The sequence below is a fragment of the Monodelphis domestica genome, chromosome 1, assembly GCF_027887165.1.
Source record: "Monodelphis domestica isolate mMonDom1 chromosome 1, mMonDom1.pri, whole genome shotgun sequence".
NCBI classification, from domain to species: Eukaryota; Metazoa; Chordata; class Mammalia; order Didelphimorphia; family Didelphidae; genus Monodelphis; species Monodelphis domestica.
The window spans coordinates 279,830,541-279,856,049 of NC_077227.1; the positions used below are offsets into that span (position 1 = coordinate 279,830,541).

At 39.3% G+C, this 25,509-nt stretch overlaps 1 protein-coding gene across 2 annotated transcripts; it reads right to left on the reverse strand.

Annotated features, from left to right (window-relative positions):
- Positions 1 to 11,395: 11,395 nt before the first annotated feature.
- Positions 11,396 to 24,986, reverse strand: RDH11 (retinol dehydrogenase 11). 2 transcript variants are annotated; one of them, XM_056810942.1, is made up of 8 exons: positions 24,794 to 24,956; positions 21,094 to 21,259; positions 20,165 to 20,283; positions 19,293 to 19,448; positions 18,639 to 18,743; positions 17,238 to 17,447; positions 16,073 to 16,262; positions 11,396 to 14,066 (listed from the first exon to the last, which is right to left on the reverse strand). In XM_056810942.1, exons 2-8 carry the CDS (start codon positions 21,198 to 21,200, stop codon positions 13,964 to 13,966), a joined length of 990 nt encoding a protein of 329 aa, XP_056666920.1. In that variant the 5' UTR covers positions 21,201 to 21,259; positions 24,794 to 24,956; the 3' UTR covers positions 11,396 to 13,963. The 2 variants fall into 2 exon arrangements, with proteins under 2 accessions (XP_056666920.1, XP_001378416.1); XM_001378379.4 differs by lacking the exon at positions 21,094 to 21,259 and having other exon boundaries at positions 24,794 to 24,986.
- Between the last annotated feature and the right edge of the window lie 523 nt (positions 24,987 to 25,509).

Here is a 25,509-nt window from a genome sequence, read left to right on the forward strand (position 1 = left end):
TATGGATTTTTGTTTATTTGTTTGTTATTGCAACATGGCTAATATGGAAATGTTTTGCATGGCTGAAAATATGTAACAAATTGCCTTCAAGAAGGTGAAAGGGGAAGGAAGGAAAGAATATTGAACTAAAATATTTTTGTTTACATGTAATGAAGAGAAAAAGGAAATTTATGTTAAATTTTAAAATGTAATTGGGAAATATTTAATAAAATAAATAAAAAATCCATTAAAAAGAAAAGAAAAATGCATGTAACACACCAAAAAAAATGAATTAAAAAAGATTAGGTAGATCATAAAAAAAAACCCTAAAAGACACACCCCAACCCATTCTTCCTGGCTGGAGGTGGGAGGTCTAGGGAATAGTACACATTGCACATGTCTTCTTCTTCTTTTTTTTTTCAGTGTATCAATTAGTGGCATTGATCTTTCTTCCTTTAAAAAAAAATTAAATAAAAGTAACTTTTTTTAAAAGGGTATGGCTCTCTGGGGAGGGGTGAGAAAAGAATACAGGGGATAGCTATAATGATGTAACAAACAAAAAAAATCAATAAAAATTTACATTAAATTTATTTATAAGTAGCTCTTTGATAGAAAGCCATCCAGTCTCAGACACTTCCTAGTTGTGTGACCTTGGGCAATCTTTTAACTCAGATTGCCTGGTCTTTGCTATTCTTCTGTTTGAAGACTGATACTAAGGATAAGATATGGGGTTTTTTTTTTAATTTAACAGTAATCCATTTTCTTTCCCTCCTTTGTGCCCTATTTTTTTTAAAATATATTTTATTTGATCATTTCCAAGCATTATTCGTTAAAGACATAGATCATTTTCTTTTCCTCCCCCTCATCCCCCATAGCCGACGCGTAAGTCCACTGGGCATTAGATGTTTTCTTGATTTGAACCCATTGCTTTGTTGATAGTATTTGCATTAGAGTGTTCATTTAGAGTCTATCCTCTGTCATGTCCCCTCAACCTCTGTATTCAGGCAGTTGCTTTTTCTCGGTGTTTCCACTCCCATAGTTTATCCTTTGCTTATGAATGGTGTTTTTTTCTCCTGGATCCCTGCAAGTTGTTCAGGGACATTACACCGCCACTAATGGAGAAGTCCATTACGTTAGATTATACCACAGTGTATTAGTCTCTGTGTACAATGTTCTCCTGGTTCTGCTCCTCTCGCTCTGCATCACTTCCTGGAGGTTGTTCCAGTCTCCATGGAACTCCTCCACTTTATTATTCCTTTTAGCACAATAGTATTCCATCACCAACATATACCACAGTTTGTTCAGCCATTCCCCAATTGATGGGCATCCCCTCGTTTTCCAGTTTTGGGCCACCACAAAGAGCACAGCTATGAATATTTTTGTACAAGTCTTTGTGTCCATTATCTCTTTTGTGCCCTATTTTTAAAAAGATGTAAAAAAGGAAATTTCTTGTAACAATTATTTATAGTCAAGCAAAACAAATTCCTCCAGTGTATACTAAATTGTCTCTTTCTACCCCTCTGTAATAGCATGAATGGTTATTATATTAATCATAGTTCTTACAACTTTCAAAGTTGTTTAATTTTACAGTGTTGTTATCCATAAATTACTGTGGTTCTGCTAATTTTAGAGAAAATGTCTAGAGCCAAGAGAGATGGAGTGTCTTGTTTGTGGAAGAGCTGGGAGGCCAATATCATTGGAAAGGTGGAAAGGAAACAGGTTATGAAAGGCTTTGAATGCCAAACAGCATTTTGTATTTTATTCTTAAGGCAATAAGAAACTATTGGAGTTTATTGGGGGGAAGGGGTATGTGATATAATCAGATTAGAGTTTTAGGAGTATCACTTTTAGAGGCTGAATAAAGATTGGGTTTGGAGTGGGGAGATACTTGAGGCAGGTCAACCCACTAGCCAGCTATTGTACTAATCCAGGCATGAGCTGATGCCAGCATGGAAGTGGTGTCAGTGTTGGAGAAGAGAGAGGGGAGTATTTGAGAAATGTCAAAAAGGTGAAATTGACAGGGCTTGTCAACAATTTGGATATGGGAGGGAGTGGCATAAATGAGAAATCCAAGTTGACTCTTAGATTATGAGCTGGGAATGGGGAGAATTGGGAGGATGCTGTTGCCCTCTTCAGTAATGGGGCCCCGAATTTAGTATTTGGGATGGGAAATGGGGGTTTGGGGAATGGAAATTTGTTCTGAATATGACTTCTTGTTTGCATTTTCTCTCCCTTCTATTAGATTTTCAGCTTCTTGAGGACAGGGACTGTTTTTAATCTATCTTTGTATCTTCAGCTTTTATCACAATGCCTGGCACATAAGTCGCATGTTGACCTGATTTGTACTATCTGAAATGTTCCACCCCCTCACTTCAATTTCTTAGCTTTCCTGGCTTTCTTTTAAGACTCAGTTCAAGCTCCACTTGCAGAGGAAGCTTTTCTGTATTTATAGCTTGTGTATGTTAAAAAATATATATATAGGCAAACTCAGCAAATAAGACAAAAGGAATTCATTAACATTTTATGGAACTAGGAAAAAGATAATACAATTCATCTGGAAGAACAAAAGATCAAGAATATCAAGGGAAGTAATGAAAAAAATGTGAAGGATGGTGGCCTAACAGCAGTACCAGATCTTACACTACTTTAAAGCAGTAATCATCAAAACATCCCAGTACTAAGAAATAGAATGGTGGATCAATGGAATAGATTAGGGTAAATTACCTCAGCAATCTAGTGTTTGATAAACCCAAAGATCCCAGCTTTTGGAATAAGAACTCACTGTTTGACAAAAACTGCTAGGAAAATTGGAAAACAGTATTGCAAAAATTAGTTTTAGAACAATATCTCACACCTATAACAAGATATGGTTAAAATGGGTATAGATGACTTAAACATAAAGAGTATTATAAGTAAATTAGGGGAACATAGAATAGTTTACCTGTCAGATCTGTGAAAAAGGGTAGAATTTACAACCAAACAAGAGTTAGAGAACGTTACAAGTTGTAAAATGAATAATTTTGATTATATTAGATAATAAAGTTTTGTACAGAAAAAACCAATGCAACCAAGATTAGAAGGGAAACAACAAAATGGGGGGGAAATTTTATGATAAATTTCTCTGATAAAGGTCTAATTTTCCAAAAATATAAAGAACTAAATCAAATTGATAAAAATACAAGTCACAATAGACAATTTTCAGATGAAGAAAGCAAAGTTATCAATAAGCATATGAAAAAATGTTCTAAATTCCTCTTGATTAGAGACATTCAAATTAAAACAACTCTGAGGTACCACCTCACACCTATCAGATTGGCCAATATGACAGTAAAGGAAAATGATAAATGTTGGGGTGGATGTGGCAAAATTAGGACACTAATACAAGGCTGGTGGAGTTGTGAACTGATCCAGCCATTTTGAAGGACAATTTGGAATTATGCCCAAAGGGGTATAAAACAATGCATACCCTTTGAGCCAGTAATACCACTATTAGATCTTGTGACAGAGGCTGGCACTAGAGAAAAAGTACCAGGCTGAAGAGTATGAAACTGATCACCTCCATGGGGGAGGGGGGAGCCCAGGAGTTTGGAATCTGGAGAGGGGGAGTAGACTCTGGCTGGAGGGGGGAGCAGTTGGTCTCTCAGTAGGGAGAGGTGGATAAAGACTTTCTTCTGAGGGTTACCCATTTTTCCTGTTGGTGACTGGAAATCCTTCCCCCTAACACTTTCCAATTGAAGGTACTTTCTGAAGAGAAACCTGAGCAGATTTTACCTCAGCTCCTGTTGTCTAGGGTGAGTCAACCTGACTTTCTTTCAAGGGGCTCAGGCTGCCAAGGCCTGAATTCCCCTCAGATTCGAGGAGGGAGGAAAAGGGTTTTAGATAGAGACAGGGACCCCTTTTCCCTACATTCCTTTCCTATTCTTCCCTGCCCATTATTCCTTTTGTATTACTTGATTGAGTTGACATTAAAAGTTATCTGTTCCCCAAGCTGAGTGTGAGTAGTAGAGGCGGGACAAGAGGGACTAGAGCAAATCTGGGAGAGGGGCTTTAACTAAGGAGGGAAGGCAGAAGGGGGAAAATCTTCAAACCCCCTCTTTTCTATCTGAGCCAACCCATTATAGCTGCTGTCTCCCATGAACTCCGATTGGAGAAGGGGGGCGTCTCATCTCTTTCCCCCTCTTGATACTGAAAGTCTTAATACTTTTTTAATACAGTCTGTATCCCAAAGAGATTTTTTTTGAAAAGGGAAAGGATCTGTTTGTACAAAAATATTTATAGCTGCTCTTTTTGTGGTGGCAAAGAATTGGAAACTAAAGGGATGTCCCTCAATTGGGGAATGGCTGAACAAATTGTGATATATGATGGTGATGGAATACTATTGTGCTATAAGGAATGATAAACAGGATGATTTCAGAAAGAGCTGGAAAGACTTACATGAACTAATGCAGAGTGAAGTGGGAAGAACCAGGAAAACATTGTATACAGTAACAGCAATATTGTGAAATGATCTAATGTGATATACTTTGCTATTAATAGCAATGCAATGATCCAGAACAATTCTGAGAAACTTATGAGAAAGAATGCTATCTACTTCCAGAGAAGGAGCTGTTAGAATAGGAATGCAGGTAAAAGCATATGATTTTTCACTTGTTTATCTGGGTTGGGTGAATTGCTTGCCAGCTGCAGGAAGGGGAAAGGAAGAAGGAAGAGAGACAATTTGGATCATATAATATCAGAAAACTTGTGTGGAAATTTGTTATTAAAATAAAAAAGATAAAAAATGAAATAAATCATATATACAAGAATCCAGAAAAAGAAAAGTTCAGTAACGAAACAAGACATCAAGTGTTGGAGTGCCCTTGGCCCTGGATTCAAACTTTGTAATGTTTTTGAAGACAAGAGTAAAAAAATTTCCATATCAGAATAAGATAGTCCTGATTGGTACACTCAATAGGGATATGGGATTCTGGCAGCCTCAGCTCCTCTCTTATTACTGCATCCTTCGGAGATGGGATTAGTGGCTGCCTGCCCACCTACCCAAAGTTTAGGCCAGGTTAAGCATGGCCTTCCTCAGACTGGTTTTGCACAGTAGTCCCTTTGGTGCTAACCATACTCCTGGTGCAGCCCCCAATGGAACCTCTATTACTCCTCTATCATGGACTGCATCCTCCTGGTCTTTGCTGCTTATCCTTTGGGAGTTGACTGAGTAATCAGTTCTTTGCACCAAGGGAGGCATCGTTAACAACACACATTTCTATATCTCTACAAGGACACACAAGACAAAACCTACAGATATTTTAGCCATGAGAGACTTGGGAGCCCAGAGGTTAGTCATTCCCTTGCCTTTTCCTCCTGTTGTTTTGCTCATAGATAGTACAGGTGGCCTGGCAATACTGTGCATTCTAGGGAGATTTTCAAAGGGTTAGTGATCTTTTTCCCAACTGAAAGTGAATGATCAGGAGGATTCATTTTTCTAGCCTATGGCAGTATAATTTAGTATTTTGTTCACCTTTGACTTATTGATTGCAAACAAAGAATCTCAGTACTAGATGTCTGACCCCACACCCACCAAGGGCATCCCTTCCCCTGAAAACAAAGATGCTTGTGTACATATTGAGCACTGGGTCAGTTAAAGGCATGGCTGGCATGTTGGGTATCAGGCTTTTCTGTTCTTCCATCCCTAAGGGGGCAAAGCAAGCCATAAAATGCAAACAACAAAAACATAGTAGTTAACAGGTGAGGGATTGGGTCCTAATTGTTAGGGTCAAAGACATCCAGCCAAAACCCACTGAATGGTGTTGGGGTCCTTTTCCAGCTTTTTTTTTCCTTTTCCAGCTTAACTGGCTCAGATGCCCATTGGGAATTGCTTCCTTTATTGGGCTTAGGTCAATCTCAGCAGGCTTTACGTGAGAATCATTTATCCAGGTTGTCCCTTCAGGAACTTTGGGGCAGTATGAATGGTCTACAGGATCTGGAAAAGCTCCTATGCACTGACACAACTGGTCTTTACCAAACATATCTGTAACCCATGGACTGGCAGTTCAATAAAGTCAACCTACAGGTGTTCAACTGGTAAAGCCACCCACTTCCTCCTCCTCTTTGTCACACTTTTCTTCTCAAGGAGTTAAACTTGAAAAGGAAGGTCACTGGAGACCACAAGATAGGCCTCTGTAGAAATGCCATATGCAAACCATAAGCAAGGGCTTTGGCAGTTCCCCAATCAGGATCAGTCTAAGCAGAAGGGATAAGAAACTTAGAGCCAAAAGATCAATAACACACACAGGACTAATAAAACAAGCAAAATTACAATAGAATGAATAGAGAAACCCAATATACCCAATAGGGATGTTGAATCCTTTGGCAGCATCTGTGATCTGGTAAGCACCCCCCTGTGCATTTCCCAAATCACTTGTGTGTGTATCAGGCAAATTTACAAAGGGCTGTGTGTATGTTTTATATGTATATGTATATGCATGTGTAAATATGTGTGTACATATATGTGTACTTTGTGTATAAGCACATACACATATGCATACAGGTGTGTTTTGTCTATATATAATTGCTTGCCTGTTGACTTCCCCTTTAGACTATAAGCTCTTTGAAAGCAGGAATTGTACCAAATTGACAGTATCCAAGATGAAAAGGGAGACCTCACCTCTAATGAAGAGGAAATTAAGGCAATCATTAAAAACTACTATGCCCAATTATATGGCAACAAATATGGCAATCTAGGTAGTATGGATGAATACTTACAAAAATATAAACTGCCTAGACTAACAGAGGAAGAAATAAATTACCTAAACAACCCCATATCAGAAAAAGAAATTGAATAAGCCATCAAAGAACTCCCTAAGAAAAAATCCCCAGGTTCAGATGGATTCACAAATGAATTCTATCAAATATTCAAAGAACAACTAATCCTAATATTATACAAACTATTTGACAGAATAAGCAAAGAAGGAGTTCTACCAAATTCCTTTTATGACACAAATACGGTACTGATCCTAAAGCCAGGCAGGTCAAAAACAGAGAAAGAAAACTATAGACCAATCTCCTTAATGAATAGAGATGCAAAAATCTTAAATAGGATACTAGCAAAAAGACTCCAGCAAGTGATCACAAGGGTTATTCACTATGACCAGGTAGGATTCATACCAAGAATGCAAGGATGGTTCAATATTAGGAAAACCATCCACATAATTGACCATATTAATAAGCAAACTGACAAAAATCACACGATTATCTCAATAGATGCAGAAAAAGCCTTTGATAAAATACAACACCCATTCCTATTGAAAACACTAGAGAGTATAGGAATAGAAGGGCCTTTCCTAAAAATAATAAACAGTATATATCTAAAACCATCAGCAAACATCATCTGCAATGGGGATAAACTAGAAACCTTCCCAATAAGATCAGGAATTGAAACAAGGATGCCCATTATCACCTCTATTATTTAACATTGTACTAGAAACACTAGCAGTAGCAATTAGAGAAGAAAAAGAAATTGAAGGTTTTAAAATATGCAATGAGGAGACCAAGCTATCACTCTTTGCAGATGATATGATGGTCTACTTAAAGAATCCTAGACAATCAACCAAAAAGCTAGTCGAAAAAATCAACAACTTTAGCAAAGTTGCAGGATACAAAATAAACCCACATAAGTCATCAGCATTTCTATATATCTCCAACCCATTTCAGCAGCAAGAATAAGAAAGAGAAATTCCATTTAAAATCACCCTAGAACAATAGAAAATACTTAGGAATCTATCTACTAAGACAAACACAAGAACTATATGAACACAACTACAAAACATTCTCCACAAAAATAAAACTAGATCTAAACAATTGGAAAAACATTGATTGCTCATGGGTAGGATGAGCTAACATAATAAAAATGACAATCTTACCCAAATTAATTTACTTATTTAGTGCTATACCCATTGAAATAACAAAAACTTCTTTACTGAATTAGAAAAAACCATAACAAAGTTCATTTGGAAGAACAAAAGATCAAGGATATCCAGGGAAATCATGAAAAAAAATGCAAAGGAAGGAGGACTTGCAGTCCCAGATCTTAAACTATACTTTAAAGCAGTGGTCATCAAAACAATTTGGTACTGGTTAAGAGACAGAAAGGAGGATCTGTGGAATAGACTTGGGGTAAATGACCTCAGCAAGACAGTCTATGATAAGCCCAAAGATCCCAGCTTTTGGGACCAAAACCCACTAATTGATTAAAAAAAAAACTGCTGGGAAAATTGGAAGACAGTATGGGAGAGATTAGGTTTGGATCAACATCTCACACCCTACACCAAGACAAACTCAGAATGAGTGAATTACTTGAATATAAAGAAGAGAACTATAAGCAAATCAGGGGAACACAGAATAGTATACTTGTCAGATCTTTGGAAAAGGAAAGACTTTAAAACCAAGCAAGGGCTAAAAAAAAACACAAAATGTAAAATAAATAATTTTGACTACACCAAATTAAAAAGGTTTTGTATAAACAAAACCAATGTAACTAAAATCAGAAGGGAAGCAACAAATTGGGAAACAATCTTCATTACAAAAACCTCTGACAAAGGTCTAATTACTCAAATTTATAAAGAGCTAAACCAATTGTACAAAAAAATCAAGCTGTTCTCCAACTGATAAATGGGCAAGGGACATGAACAGGCTGTTCTCAGCCAAAGAAATCAAAACTATTAATAAGCACATGAAGAAGTGTTCTAAATCTCTTATAATCAGAGAAATGCAAATCAAAACAACTCTGAGGTATCACCTCACACCTAGCAGATTGGCTAACATGACAGTAAAGGAAAGTAATGAATGCTGGAGGGTGTGTGGCAAAGTCAAGACATTAATGCATTGCTGGTAGAGTTGTTAATTGATCCAACCATTCTGGAGGGCAATTTGGAACTATGCCCAAAGGGCACTAAAAAACTGTCTGCCCTTTGATCCAGCCATAGCACTGCTGGGTTTGTACCCCAAAGAGATAATAAGGAAAAAGACATGTACAAGAATATTCATAGCTGCTCTCTTTGTGGTGGCAAAACATTGGGAAATGAGGGGCTATCCTTCAATTGGGAAATGGCTGAACAAATTGTGGTATATGTTGGTGATGGAATACTATTGTGCTCAAAGGAATAATAAAATGTAGCAATTCCATGGGAATTGGAACAATCTCCAGGAATTGATGCAGAGTGAGAGGAGCAGAACCAGGAGAACATTGTACAGAGACTGATACACTGTGGTACAATCGCATGTAATAGACTTCTCCATTAGTGGCAATGCAGTGACCCTGAATAACTTGGGAGGAATCTATGAGAAAAACCACTATCCACATTCAGAGAAAACACTGTGGGAGTAGAAACATCAAAGAAAAACAACTGCTTGAATACATGGGGCAAAGGGATAAGGTTGAGGATATAGACTCTAAATGAACATCCTAGTGCAAACATCAACAACATGGAAATAGGTTCTGATCAAGGACAGAAGTAATACCCAATGAAATTGAGCGTTGGCTGCGGGAAAGGTGGAGGGGAGGGAGGGAAATAATGTGATTCTTGTAACCAAGGAATAATGTTCTAAATTGACTAAATAAACTAATTCAAATGGGAAAAAAAAGCAGGGATTGTGTTTTGTTTTTATTTTTACCCCAGTGCTTAATACAAGCCCTAGTAGGTACTTAATAAATGTCTGGTTATTTGTATTATTTTATCACAATGGAACATAAGAATCATAGAACTTGAGAGCTGGAAGGAAGGTCAGAAGCCATCTACTCTAACCTACATAGACTCAGCCAAGAATGAATCTCTGAGCTAAAAAATCCTGGATTTCAGTCTTGCCTGGGATCATACTGGGCAAATTCCTGAATCTCTTAGTGTTCTAAATCAGTAGTGTCAAACTCAAAGAAAAAGGAGATCACAACCACTAAACCTCATGCAGGTCTTAGAAAACTACAAATTGATATTATCTATGTTATATTGTATTTTTTATTTTGTTAAATATTTCCCAATTACATTTTTTAAAGAGCCTTCTTTTCTTTTTTTTTAATCCTTATCTTCTGTCTCAAAGTCTGTACTAAGTATGAGTTCCAAGGCAGAAGAGCAATAAGGGCATAGGCACTTGGAACTAAGTGATTTAGTGAGAGTCACACAGAGGTCAAATTAAACCCAGAGCTTCCCAACTCCAAGCCTGGTACTCTATCCACTGTGTCACCTAATTGCCTCCTCTCTATCCCCGAATAATATCATAATCTATTTTTCAGCCTGGTCCTGATGTTTGACATCTCTATTCTAGGTCACTTTCTAAAACAAGGGAAGTACTCATACTGGAAGCAAATTTAAAACTTCTTTAGTTTCTTTAGAAATATTAAGAAATTATTTTTTCTTCTAAAACCCTCTTCAAAAGTCCTTGGAAAGTTCAAAAGAAAAAAGTGATCCAGGAGGAATGAGATAATGACATGATTACTCACTAAAGGAATGTTGACCCAGACTGACCTAGAAATCTTAATTTAAATTTCTATCTATAATGTTCACTGAAATCTTGAGGCAAACTCATGCTGGAGTACAGGGGGACAATGCTGGTTTGCACATTTCTTTCCAAGGTAGAGATGACTTGGATATAGATAAATGATAAACAAGCCTAAAAATGCAGATTTGGGATTCTTTTTTTCATTAAAAATTTTAATTTTTTTTCATTATTATCAGTATAATCACAGGTCACCTGTCTTTTCATTTTATGCATCTCTTGTCCATACCTTCCCATAAATACTGACTGCACCATCACCTGGTATGCTGGGAGGCCAGATGGGAGGGAAGTTTCCTTTAGATCTCTTCTGTGGAAACAGATCTGTGGAGCACAATGGTGATCCACTGATGACCCTGAATTGTCACTACATGACTGGCCTACCTTGTTTCCTAGTCATATATCTCTCCATTGATGTTAAATTTCATTTTCTTATCTTTGATTCAACATTCTAGCCTGACAAGGTTTTTCTAGATCCTATCCTTTACCTAGTGTGTGTTCTCAATTTGTCCCAGAATTCCACTATCTGATAGGCACATTGTCTATGCCAATGAAAGTGAACCTTTTAGAGATGGAGTGCCAGGCCCTACCCTGACCCCACCCCTACACCAAGTGCTGTGCCTGCCCCTCCCAGAAATTGAGCACCTCATCCCCTAACCCCCCCTTTTACCCCAGACAGGGGAGGGAGGAAGTGCTCCCATTGGGCTATTGGGCAGAGGGGTAGGTTATATGATGAATTGTAAAAAATTAAATTAGTATATCTACTAAAAGTATTTTTACTTTTTCAAGTCCCTCAAAGAATTGTTACTAAACTGCATTAGTGGGAATTTCCTAGTCAGGACTTCCCATAAAAGGAGAAGTCTAGTCAAAAAACAATACAGAATAAATAGCCATCTATTTTTATTTGTTATGAGCTATTCCATATAAGTTAAGAGCCAGTGTTAATTCAGATGTTGTACCACAATTCTTATGAAAAACAAAAATGCCCCCTCTGCAGCAGTAATAGGTCATTTTCTAGGCAATAACAATGACAATATAGAAAAGAGATGAGAAATGTTCAAATATGAAGAATCAGGACTAGTCCCCTAATTGTTCCTCTCCAAAGTTAAACATCTAAAATACCAGTTCAGGAAAAATAAATCCAAATTCTAGCAAGTCACTATACTGTAAGCAATGGAAGCAAACATTTTTCATTCCTGTGTTCACTTTGTAAGCATTAATGTTGTAAAAAGTTAAATTCCACAATTAGCAGTTGTACCCATGTCTACATAAATGGAAAACAAATGCTTTTGGAATAATAATAGTTAACATTTATATAGTACTTATGTGCCAAGTACTCCATTAAGCATTTTACAAATATTATATCAGTCAATCCTCACAACATCACTGGGAGGTAGGTGCTATTATCCCCATTTTATAGATGAAGAAACTGAGGTTTAATGACTGATCCAGGGTCCTATTGCTAACAAGTATATCAAGCTGGATTTGAATCCATCTTCTTGACTCCAGGCCCAGCATTATATCTAATGCATTAGCTAGCTGCCTGGAAATTGAATAAAATGATGCATAAATCCCAGTATGCTTTCATATGGGTCATAGGTAATGTTCTATCAGTTCTAGTTGGAACTGACATTTTAGTTTCTCTACTGTCTTATAGGTTGGCCTCTCAAATTCCTGATAGCTCTCCACTTTGAATCCATAGTGTGTTCTATCTCTTACTAAACATTCAACTTCTAATGCTCTCCCTCACCATCCTCTTCTAATCCTTTGTCTTCTACCAAGTCTCTGCCCATATTTCCCTGCCATCTGCACCAAGATACAGCTGAAAGACCCAGTCACCTAACTGACTTGCAGTCAGTCATCACTGACCCAGAAGGGCAAGATTACAAAGAAAAACAGACTATCATAAAGACATCTCCCTCATTATTACTAGCTGTTGTGTAACAATGGGGTCAGTCTATTGCAGTGATGGTGAACCTTTTGGAGGAGTGTCCGTCCCTGCCCTGACAGTGCTGTGCCCATCCCCCCACAGTGTACCGGGTACACCCTTTCCCCCCATTACCCTACACAGGGGAGAGAGAAAGAACTCCCATTGGGCTGCTGGGTGGATAAATGAAGTGAGGAATGTACTCACTGAGCGTAGAGAAGTGAAGGGGAGTGGCCTGAGCACTCTGCTCCCCTCCAGCTTTGCCCACTATGAGCCATCCACCTTACCCCTTCTACACTCCCATTGGGCTGCTGGGCAGACAGGAGATGTGAAAAAATGTTACATGGCATGATGAGGAGGGGGAGGGGAGCAGTTCTGCCCAAGTCCCTCTGCCTTTCTAATAATGAATTGGGGGGGGGGGCAGGGCAGCTGTGTGCCCACAGAGAGTGCTATGCGTGCCATCTTTGGCACCTGTGCCATAGGTTCTCCATCACTGCTCTATTGCTTGGTAGCAGTAGTGAACAATATTAAGTTAAACATATGATTGGTGATGAACAATCAAAGATAGAACTTTCCCAATCTTTTTTTTAAACCTTTATCGTCTGTATTATAATTGATACCAGTATTGGTTCCAAGGCAGAAAAGCAGTAAAGACAGCAAGGAAGTGTTTGAGGTCACATTTCAACCTAGGACTTTCTATCTGCAGAAGAGCTCTATCCACTGAGCCACCTAGCTTCCCCTTCTCTCTTGACTTTTTATAAAGAGAAACTAAGGCCGAAGGAAGAAAGAAATGAGTGACCTGACATTATGACATGCAGTCCTAATTTCTCTTATTCTCTCTTTCCCCACCTTGTCAGAAATAGTAAGAAAATGACAAACAACATTTGGCCTTTATTTTCTCCTAAATGGAACAGGAGAGGGCTGTATTTTTTTTAAGCTATCCTATTAAAAACATGGCATGCTCCACCATACTCACAATGGTTCCAATATGACCAAAGGAAAGAACCAAAGTGAAGTTTAGATTTAATAGAGATTTTCCTGAATGAGTCTAGACTTTAGAGCCTTGGATTGATTTTTACCAAAGGGAGAACCTGGTTTTGATCTTGATGAAGAGTCTCTGGACTAAGGATTACAGAACTTTTCTCCCAAGTGGAGATCAGATAGGTAGGAAGTAGATTCCATCCAATAAAGGTCAAAGAGGGCTAACTTCCAGTATAATCCTTCCCTCTTCGTTGTCTGGCCCCATTCAGCTAGAAGCCAGCAGGAGGGAAGAATTATCTGCACATGTAAATATTGGGGTCTTGCTTTCCTGCATTATGACTGATAGCCCTGGCAGGAATGGGGGGACAAGGCAGAGACACACAAGTAAAAGATATTTAGAAAGATCTGGCAGTGCATTGGGCTGTAGCCCTCAAGTCAGGTAGACAAACGTCTACTCCATGCAAGGACTATGCTCTCATTCCATTAGCCTTAGAAGTCCTTTTGGCACATGAAAACCGAACTGTCTAAAGCTGCTCTTTGGCCTCAGTCCTGCTGGATTCCCAGCATGTTGCAGCTGGCATCCCACAACCTCATTGCTGTTGTCATGTTGCGTCCCCGGGATGAGATCCACGCAGGCCTGCAGTCACTAGAGAAGAAAAGAGACAGGCTGTTGTCACTCAAGATGGGCATAAAGCAGAGTTGTTTGGTCCATGCTTTGGACAAGGCCAACTAAAAATGATAATGGCTAATATTTGTGTAGCACTTATGTGCCTGGAGCTTTATCATTATTAGCTCTTAATTCTCACAATCATTTTTGGGAGGTAGGTGCTACCAATATCCTTCCCCTCCACCCCTACTTTACAGATGAGGAAACTGAGGCAAATAGGTTAAGTGACTTGCCCAGGGTCACACAGCTATGAAGTATCTGAGGCCAAATTTGAACCCAGGTCCTCCTGACTTTAGGCTTGGTTCTCTATTCACTGAGCCATTTAACTGCCCCAGAAATCTTTATTTTTTTCATGTTACATCACCTCTCTAGTCCCCAGTTTTCTTTTTTTTTTCTTTTAAATTTAAGGTCAGGTAGGAGTTCCATCAGTTACCCTCAGATGGTTTTCCTGGGGCTTGTGGAATTTAATGACTACATTTTGGCCCACAAAAATCATCCTTCAAAGACTGTCTTTGTCTCCTTGATTCCAAGTGCCTTTGATCTCTTTTCTTCTTTAAAATTTGTAGATAAGGACATTTTATAGTCTTTTAGAAACCTGTTCTAGCATCTAAATAAGCAGTTGGAACCTCAAATCCTTTACTCAAATGTAAATGCCAACGCTGCTCATTGCCCTGACCTCTTTGCTAAACCAGGCCTCTGGGAAAATGCTGGACTCCATAGATGTACGGGGAGACTCTGGAGGTAGAGACTGGAATATAAGGTTAGCTCATAGGACATTAGAGCTGAAAGGGACCTTCAAGATTATCTTGCCTGGTGATTCTCAGGGTGGTTGGGGGACCCCTAAAACCCTTCATGGAACCTGCTACATCAGAACTGTTTTCATAATAAAACTAATAAGATGTTATCTGCCTATTAAAATAATCTTCCCTTTTCCAGCTACCTCTCTGTAGGAGGCTGGATTTTCCTCACAACAGACTGAATGCAGAAGCAGATATGAAAACCCAATTGTCTTCTAATAAGCCAGACGTTAGAAATTCACAAAAATATGTAAAACAGTGTCACCCTTCTAAGTCTTTTTGTTTTGGAAAATATTTTTCATTAAAAAATGTTACTTGTACTAATGTGTCTATTATTTCAAAAGAATGAATAAATATTTTTAAAATGTATCCATTTAAATTTCTACTGTAGTAAATGTCAATAGCTATTATCCACATAAGCCAGATCTCTTTGAGGACCTCAATCATTTTTAAAAGTTCCAAGGAGACCTTGGAGCCAAAGAGTTTGAGAACCTGCTAATCTCAGTTCCCTCAAAGATAAAGAAATAAATGGGGCCTACAAAAGCTAAGTGATTTGCACAAGAAGCAAAGTATTTTGGGTGGGGATATCTGAGGGGGTGGCTAGCTTCCGCTTGGCTTGAGTCCATAATTAAGTCTATATCTCCAATGTGATCTGCAGAGGAAAAATAGCCCCATGAAATGAACCATGGTACAGGGGTGATAATGTTAACAAGATAGTTCTGGGGACAGCTGGGTGGCTCAGTGAATTGAGAGCCAGGCCTAGAGATTCAAATCTGGCCTCAGACACTTCCTAGCTGTGTGACCCTGGGCAAGTCACTTAACACCCATTGCCTAGCCCTTACCACTCTTCTGCCTTAGAACCTTAGCAGTGTTTAGAAATCAAGTCTCCTTAGCCCAAAGAACTTTCCTCCGCATCACAATTAAGATACAGAAGATCCAAGCCTCTAAAACTACATTTCAAATATGACTTGGTGAAAAAAGTAAAATTAACAAACTATTCAGAGACTACCCAGCTCTAGCACTGTAGAAAAAAAAGTGAATAATATTTATCAGTAACTTGAAAATCACTCAATTTAAATTTTCATCAACATAAAGCTTATTTTTAAATGTGGACATATTGTCATACAAATGACATCCTTTGGGGTGGGGGTGGGGATTCTGACCTCATCTCTAGAAACAGATTTATACCTGAAATGGTTCCCACTCAGAGGTTCAAGACCCTCAGTCAAAGCACAATACAGGCTGGTCTGGGCTCCTTCCTGCGGAGTCTTGATGAAGGAGGAGAAGAGCTTAACCAATAGTTTCAGGAAAAGGGAATGCCGAAACAAATCAGAGTCCACGGTTCCAGGGTGTACAGAATACGTAGTAACTCCAGTACCTAGATTTAGAAAGACAGGAGTTATGAGAAGCCACACATAAGAACTCAACATCTCAATAAGAACAAAGAAAGTGAAAGAATCACCAACACGAAGGTTTCCAAATTTGGGGTTATTACCAGCACTGTCCCAGAAGTCTAGGGCATAAGGCAGGCTCCTGAGGGACATCAATGAGACCCACCTCTACAGGGAACAAGCCTGGAAATTATCTATCTGCTTTATTTGTTATTATTAAAGAAATGGTGATATTCCAACCTCCTGACAAATGAAGATGGAGGCCCCAATTACCTCAGGTTGTGGTGTGGGTCCCTATTTATTTTCTTACTGACCACAGAACAAGAGATGCTTGAGAAGCCAGTAGGCCAAGCCAAAATTGTGGTATTCTTCATCCTGTACATTTTGGAAAGAGAGATCCTACCCAAATCAAGAATGAAGGAAGATAGCTTTCCCTATTGCTATTCTCTCATTTCTGCTCCATTACCACCATTCCTGTACAGGTGCACCTTTTTTTTTTAAGAATAAAGATATTTTATTTTACTAATTATATATAATAACAAATTTCCACATAAGTTTTCTGAAGATATATGGTCCAAATTGTTTCCCTCCTTTCCCTTCCATTCCTCTTCTCAGAGTACTTCGATTTGGGTTATACATGTGTTATCATTCAAAACATATTTCCATGTTATCCATTTTTGTAAGAAAATAATCCTATAAAACCAAAACCCCAAAATAAAAACCCAAATAAAAGTGAAACCACAGTGAAAAATTATATGTTTTGATCTCCATTTTGACTCCAACAGTTCTTTCTCTAGAAATGGATAGCATTCTCTGTCCAAAGTCCCTCATGATTGTCCTGGATCATTGCTGAGAGTAGCTAAGTCTTTCACAGTTGATCATTACACAATATTGCTGTTACTGTGAACAATGTTTTCCTGGTTCTGCTTATTTCATTCTGCATCAGTTCATGTAGGGCTCACCTTTTAGTCTCCTAGATAACTCCTGGGTAAAAAGCACATTGGCCAGCTTGCTGTGGCAGTAGGCAAGGCCCCGGTTATAGTACTTCTCACCATGTAGGTTGTAAAAATGGATCCTGCCCAGGTGAAATGCCAAGGAAGACAAGTTCACCACCCTTGATGGGGCTGATTCCTTCAGCCTCTCCAGCAGCAGGTGGGTCAGAAGAAAATGGCCTGGGAGATACAGAAAAGGAGAAAGCTCAGAGGCAATCATAGCAGGGAGCCAATTGTAAAAAATGGGACTCAACAAGTTCCTCATTTTATCTCACCACTAACATTTATTTACATAGCATTGTCGTATCTGATCCTCATCAAACTCAGGAAGATTGGCAATTTAAGGTATTATCCTCATGACAAATGTGGGAACTAAGTTTGTGATTTGCCTGATGTTCCCCAGCTGGTAACTGGGTCAGAAAGAATTTTAACCTAAATCTTCTAAATCCAGGTTTTGCATGGTTTCCACTGTGCCATGCTCATTTAAAAAAAAAAAAAAGCCTTACCATTTGTTTTAGAATCAATACAGTGTATTGGTTCCAAGGCAGAAGAGCAGTAAGGGGTAAGCAATGGGGATTAAGTGACTTGCCCAGTCACACAAGTAGGAAGTATCTGAAGCCAAATTTGAACCTAGGTCCTCCCATCTCTAGGTTCTCTATCTACTGAGCCACCTAGCTGCCCCAGTCATTCTAGATTTTTTTTTTTTAGAGAAAAATTAGGACTTTTAATTCCTCCCTGAAATTAGCTCTGATGTGATTGTAGAAGTTGCTGGACTTAGGGAAAGGAAAGAAATACAGAGGCCCAGGTGGCATATCAGATTCCAGTCCTTTGGACAAACAACGGGTCAAATTGTTTTGTGTATGGTTTGGACAAGCTCGTCCCAGAAGTTAGATTCCAGAGGGCAGGCTCAATACTATAGGAACAGCCTGAGACAAAGGATTTCTCCTATAAAAGGTGAGTTTGAATTATGGGGATATGAACTTAAAGCCATATTTTTTCCCCTAACACTTTGCTTGAAGCAACCTTTGGTGCCAAAGCAATGTGGTAATTGTGAAAATCCTGAGCTAAACTGAACCTAAATCACAGAATTATAAGAAGGAGGGACATGGGGCAGCTAGGTGACTCACTGGATAGAGAGCAAGGCTTCAGAGGCAGGTGGTCCTGGGTTCAAACATGGCCTCAGATACTTTCTAGCTATGTGACTCTGAGCAAGTTCCTTAATCCTCACTGCCTAGCCCTTACTGCTCTTCTGGCTTGGAACTAATACACAGTATTGATTCTAAGACGGAAGATAAGAGTTTGTTTTAATTTTTTTTCAGAAGGAGGGATTTAATAAGAGCATCTGCTTTCTAGCTATGTTGGGTTCCTTACCTAAGTAATTAATTCCCATGTGCATCTCAAATCCGTCAGCAGTCTTAGAGTAGGGGCACATCATCACTCCTGCATTATTGATCAGAATGTGGAGATGTTTCTCCTCTGCAAAGAACAGGGGAAGATGAAGATTTTAGGGAGTTTAGCAGCAACCTGCTGAGGCTACCTGCAAATAATTAGGCAGGGAAAACAAGAGACTCAAGAACCAAGTGTTCTTGATTTTCCTTTCACCTGCACAGGTCAGGTTCAATCAATCAACTAACCAATCAATTAACCAATTAATCAATCACTTATCACCTGCATCCTACTGGATGTCAAACTTTATGCTAACTCCATATGCTGCCTGGCAGACAGATATGCATGAATCAGGCAAGAGATTGGCAAATACCATTGACCCTTAAGAAAAGAATCAGAGGCATCTGATACTTAGAGAAAGCGAGAATGACTCTCAGTGGACATAAAAGGCTGACAGCCCTACTGAGATGCAAGATTAGAACCCAGTCTGGGTCATGGCTCCCACTCACTGTTTCTTACAGGTACAGATTTTACAACCAAGGGCAGGTCAGATCTGAGCCACAGAGGGTGTTCTTCCCACTCTTGTTTCTTGCCCCCCTCTTCAAGCCTTACACCCAAATTGCCTGGTTCTGCCCTCACCTGCCAGGAAGGCTTCAGCAAAGGCTCGGATCGATTTGGTATCAGACAAGTCCAGCTTCCGCACTAGCACTTGCTGGTTCCCTGTCTTAGCCCGGATCTCACTGGCTGCCAACTCCCCCTTTTGCAAATCCCTGCAAGCAATATATACTCGAGCTCCTAAGAGGAAAGATATAAACAAGTTTAATTTTCAACACATTTTTAATTTGATTTAAAAAACAAATCCGGTAGTGATTCTGATTTTGGGTTTAGGGGAGGTTCTTGTATAATCAGAAGGGGCATCAGCTCATAAGCCTTGCACCCTGGGCACACACCTATGCCTTAATCCTCATCACAGAGAGTAGGGGAGAAGCCAAAGAGAAAAAATTGAGTCATCCTCTGTGGCGGAGGAGAGTGGATGTCCCACTTAGTTCAGTTCCCTCCAGCCTGGAGACTGGAAACTAGGGGAAGTCACAATGGTGATGGAATTGTGGGCAATGGAGATGGGATAAGAGGGAGATAGTCAGTCTAAGATGGGCTCAAAGTCAAATTAAGTGGGTCTAATATTAAGTGGGTTTGACCATAGAGATTCTTAAAAGGGTAGTGAGCTCATCCCAATCTGACTGACCAGGATGAATGGAGTCATATTTACTGTTGAGCTTTTAATGTTTCAAGGAAGAGAAAGTCAGTGGGGCACAAAGGGTTGGAGTAAATTACCACCATTAATATAGCACACCCAAGGATGATGGGCACAGGGTCAGAACTCTGTGGGATAAGGGAAACACAGATTCTAAAGAGAATCATAAATTCTGAGTCACAGGCTCCTAAAGCTAAGGGGAAGATGGAACACCATAAATATTAAGAGAAAGGAGATGGCTGGAGGAACATGAACTTGCCTCTCTGAGCAAGGTCTTTGGCAGTCTCCTTCCCAATGCCTGTGTTGGCTCCAGTAACTATTACTACCTTTCCAGGAAGCTGCACAGTTGATGTACATACCCCTTTAGAAACTGCTTCCCTGTGGAGAGAGAGGGAAAAAAAATCCATCCTTTTATTTATTTTTTCTGGTGTACTTCCCACCTCAGCCTGGGTTTCTTGTGCCTCAGGTCTCTACAGATTAAAACTAGAATTTGCTGCGATTTCTTACATTTCAATAGCTATCAGACAACTAACATCCTCTGTTTTCCTATCAAAACATTTTTTGAGGGTGGGCTTTTTTTCCCTAGAGGGACAGATGGAAGAAAGATGCAGAGACAACTGGTCTTAAGTGCACAAGTTAAATGAATTGCCTCTATCTGTATGCTGGTAGCAGAGGCAGCTTAGATGATTCAGTGAATAGAGGGGCTGGGCCTGGAGTCAGGAAGACTTGAATTCAAATCACTTATATTATAATATATAATATAAGTATAATATAATATTGTACAATTATATTATAAATATATTATACAATTATAATAATAAATTGTGAAAGACAACTACTCTAATCAAGACAATGATCCAAGAAATTTCCAAAAGACCCATGATGAAAAATGCTCTCCACCTCTGGAGAGAGAATTGATGATACTGAGTGTAGATTGAAATATACTTTTTCCCACTTTCTCTTTTTCCCCATTTTTTGTTTTTAGTGTGCTTTCTTTTGCAACCCAGCTAATATGGAAATCTGTTTTGCATAACTTCACATGTATATTGCTTGCCTTCACAAGGAGTAAGAGGGAAGAAGATAAATTGGATCTCAAAAATTCTAAAAATGTTTAAAAACATTTTAAATGTAATTGGGAAATATCTAATGAAATAAAAATATATCTTTAAAAAAAAACAAAACCCTTACCTTCTTAGAATCCATACTGTGTATTGGTTCCAAGGCAGAAAAGTGGTAAGGACTAGGCAATGGGGGTTAAGTGACTTGCCCAGGGTCACACAGCCAGGACCTCCCATCTCCCTCCAGGCCTGGCTCTCAATCCACTGAGCCTCTTAGCTGCCCCCAATAAAAATATCTTAAAAAAGAAAACAATGAACATGAAGAATTAAAAAACAAACAAACATGGAAATGTATGAACTAATCCAGATTAAAGAAAGCAAAATACAGTACAGAGCTACTATAATATAAACAAAAATGGCCAAACTTGAGTTAATTGGAAAGACCAGTCTTGGTTCTATAGAACAAGTATGAAATACCATGGATATGGAATATTGCATACACTTTTATAAACTTGCCTTGTAAGTTGTGTTTTCTTTAACTTTTATTTTAACTTTGTTAAACTTTTCCTTTCAAGTAAGGATTCATTATGGAGGTGTATGGGGAAATAACTATGATGTAAAAAATGAAATCAATTTTTAAAATTCATTTATTTAATTAAGAATATTTTTTCATGGTTACATGATTTATGTTCTTTCCCTCCCCTCCTCCCGGAGCAATTCCACTGGGTTTTACATGTATCATTGTTCAAAACCTATTTCCATATTATTAATATTTGCTATTGGTGATCATTTAGAGTCTATATCCTTAATCATATCTCCATCAAACCATGTGATAAAGCATTTGTTTTTCTACTGTTTCTACTCCCACAGTTCTTACTCTGGATGTGGATAGTGTTCTTTCTCATAGGTCCCTCAGAGTTGTCCTGGTACATTGCATTGCTGCTAGTAGCTAACATTGCATTACTGGTGCCTGTTACATTCAATTGTGCCACAATTTATCAGTCTCTGTGTACAGTGTCCTCCTGGTTCTGCTCTTCTCACTTTGTATCACTTCCTGGAGGTCATTCCAATTCACATGGAATTCCTCCAGTTCATTATTCCTTTCAGCACAATAGTATCCCATCACCATCAGATACCACAATTTGTTCAGCCATTAACCATTCAAAGAACACCCCCTCATTTTCCAGTTTTTTGCCACCACAAAGAGCACAGCTATAAATATTTTTGAGCATGTATTTTTCCCTATTATCTCTTTGGGGTACAAACCCAGCAATGGTATGGCTGGATCAAAGGGCAGGCATTCTTTTTAAGCCCTTTGGGCACAGTTCCAAATTAATGAAATCAATTAAAAAAATTTTAATTGCAATTAAAAAAGAACAAGTGTTTCAGTTTCAAAAATTACATTCGGCCTTGTATCTCTATTTTGCACAGTGCCTTGCACATAGTAGGTCACGAGCCTCATTCTGGAAAAAAGATTCTCTGTTCCATCCTGAGAATGCTTTCTTGTTACCATGGGGGCAAAGCCAGTCCTATGAAAATGTTTTGAGTAATAAAATTTGATCCTTGTTTAAGAGGCTTTGTCAGTTAAGTGGGGTATTCAGGGAAGAAAACTCCTTGGAGTCAGGACACCTGGGATTAAAACCTGGTGCTAACTAGCTGTTGTGACCCTGAGTAAGGCAGCTTGACTCTTTGAGCCAGTTTCTATAACTGCGAAATAGGAGTAATCCACTACCTGCTTCAAGGGTTGGATAGTACTTTATAAAGCTTAAAGTATAATCTAATTAATTTTTTTTTCTGGGATGACTACAGAGATTTTACTTTTTACTCCACCCAACCTGCAGAAAAGGCTATGTATGGTACACTGTACATAGGAAACTAAACAGTTAGGATTTCCAAAAGGAAAGAAACAAAAAGAAAAAATAACTAACTTGGGGAGAGGCAGTCTTCAGCTTAAAGACAAAGACAAATGAAACTTCTTTTTTTTTTAACCCTCAATATTATGTAGTGGTTCCAAGGCAGAAGGGCAGTAAGGGTTAGGCAATGGGGTTGTTTAAGTGACTTGCCCAGGATCACACAGCTAGGAAGTGTCTGACACCAGATTTGAACCTAGGAACTTCCTGTCTCTAAGCCTGGCTCTCAATTTACTGAGCTACCCAGTTGTCCCTGCTGAAACTTCCTCAGGTTTGTTTTCCCCATAGGGAGCTCTTCTGCTTTTTCCACCAAGCCATGGCTCCTCAGAACTTTTATTTAAAAAAAAAGAAGAAAAAAGCTGCCTAGTTTATTGATCATTTATCATGCCACAGAGTATATTTCAGTTTTTTTCCCTTCTAAATCTATAATATGCAATTTCATACATATATGTGCATTCCCAGATAATGTTTATCTGTTGCAACAGCCTATTCAGTGAGTTGATTTTAAAAACACCAAACTTAATTTGCAGAGGATAGAACTTCCCTCATTTCCCACAGTATTTTTGTGTTTCAGTCCATAAAATTATTCATGTAATTCTTTCTGTCTCCCTCTCTCTGTGTCTCTCCTCTCTCCTTTCTCTCCCTCCTCTGTCTCTTTCCCTCTCTCCCTCCCTCGGGCCCCTTCTTAGTCCAAATCTGTGATTTCATCAGTTTCCTCAAACTACTTTTACAGAAGCAGATCAGTAATTATTCTGCAATTTAAAGATCTGCCTTTGGCACAGTGAATTTAAAGGAAGGAATTTTGTTTTTAAACTTTAGGTGCCAGAAGCCAAACCTGAGGAGGACTCAAGAGTCCCAGGTATGGGAGGAGGGGTGGGCGGGAGGACAGACGGAGGGACGGACGGACAGACAGACAGACACAGAGAGTATAAGTTGTTCAACATCCTAAATATGTCTTCAAGCGCCTATTTAATTCCATTATTTGCCCACCATCTTTTAAAGCTCCATAGTTATTCTTGGCTAATCACTCAGATGGAAGTGGGCAACCCCTGGACACAGAGCTCACTGTCTTTATCTCCTCCAATAAATTCCTGGAAAGTTTAATTTGTCCTTGGTTTGTAGTTAGTAGAACCTTCCCTCCCCCTGCCAAAAGTGAGTAAATATGTTTCTGGATCCTTATGGGAGAAGATGCAATGCAGAAAATAATACGTGGCCTGCTTTGGTCCTAACATGAAGTTTTTGGTGGTGTGGTGTGGTGTGGTGTGGTGGTGGTGGTGGTGTGTGTGTGTGTGTGTTACAGTCCTTTGCTGCCTATGACTCTCTCAGTATCTCTAAGGTCAACAGAGATAATAGAGAACAAACAGATATTGTACTTTTTCTGAGCCAGAGGGCACTAGGATCAGAGAAAAAAAAATGTGCTCTCTCTACTTGAAACCTTGGGTTAAAAATTTTTACCTTTTTGGGAGTTGGGGTAATCTAGTTTCATAATTTCATCAAACCAATTCTACCAAAGAAAACAACTTTGTAGGTGTTACCTTAGGATTTTCTGCACTGCATCTTTTTCTCCCAGGAGAGCTCCCTAAAAACAGAATTCCTCAGAGGGAGCCCAGCACAATTAACGAGGCTCTGCTGAGTCCAATCCAAGGGAAAATTAAACCTATTAAATGAATGGGGGTGCTCGGATCTCTTAGAACTCAGACCACTTTCAAGAGATCAGGAGATGCCCTGGGGCCACTGTTCTCCACCTAGAAGAGCCTTCCCTGGCATTTGGCTCCCTTACACGGAAGCACTAGGCTTGGCTCTAGTAAGGAGTCTCATCCTTCCCCTACAGGGGCAAAGGTGGTGAAGGTGGACTAGGAAAAGGGGAAACGTGGAGGACAAGACTGTGGCAGAACATCCAGGCAATCGGCTGGTACTCACCTGACGTAGGGTGTTGCCCAGACCAGCAGAAGGACGAGCGAAGCCAGCAGGACCAGGAGCCAGAACATCGTTCCCTCACTTGGCAGGGGTTAAGCCCTGGCGGAGAAGACTGCAGAGGATTAGGACCTCACTGCCCCCAATACTATGGCTGACTCTCTCCAGGGCACACCCCATTTAGAGTGCAAGAGGTTCAACTGGGAAAGAAAGCAAAGGCTTCTGGGTAATGTAGTCCAATTTAAACTTCTCCTGGAAGCAGCAGAAACCCAGAGTGGGATAACTATTGCAAGATTTCTGAATCCCAACCTTGGGATCTTTATCTATTTACCTAGGTGGGGGGGAAGGAAACTTGGAGATAAATTGACTGTTTGAGCATACTAGGGTGTAATTGTCTAGCTTCATTCTTTATGGGGAAAAAAAAAAAGAAGAAGTATTCATTTCTACTCAGTGCTTTAATCACACAAAACTTAATCACTTCTCATCGCTGACCCTCAATTTCCTCATCAATAATATGGGGAGGGGGCAGCTGGGTAGCTCAGTGGATTGAGAGCCACACCTAGAGACAGAAGATCCTAGGTTCAAATCTTGCCTCAGACACTTCCCAGCCGTGTGACCGTGGGCAAGTCACTTCACCCCCATTGCCTATCCGGTACCCTTCTTCTGTCTTGGAGTCAATCCAAGACAATAGGTAAGGGTTTAAAAAAAAATAATAATATGGG

Bases quoted from the DNA above. Each gene is read 5' to 3' on its own strand.
- RDH11 (XM_056810942.1), bottom strand. From the start codon at position 21,200: ATGGGAGGTCCTGGCTGTGTGACCCTGGGCAAGTCACTTAACCCCCAT. The intron at 18,744-19,292 runs GTGAGGGCAGAA...TGTTCTTTGCAG, and splicing joins TGCTGAAGCCTTCCTGGCAG to AGGAGAAACATCTCCACATT. The intron at 14,067-16,072 runs GTATAAATCTGT...TTTCTTCTCTAG, and splicing joins CTGAGTGGGAACCATTTCAG to TGACTGCAGGCCTGCGTGGA.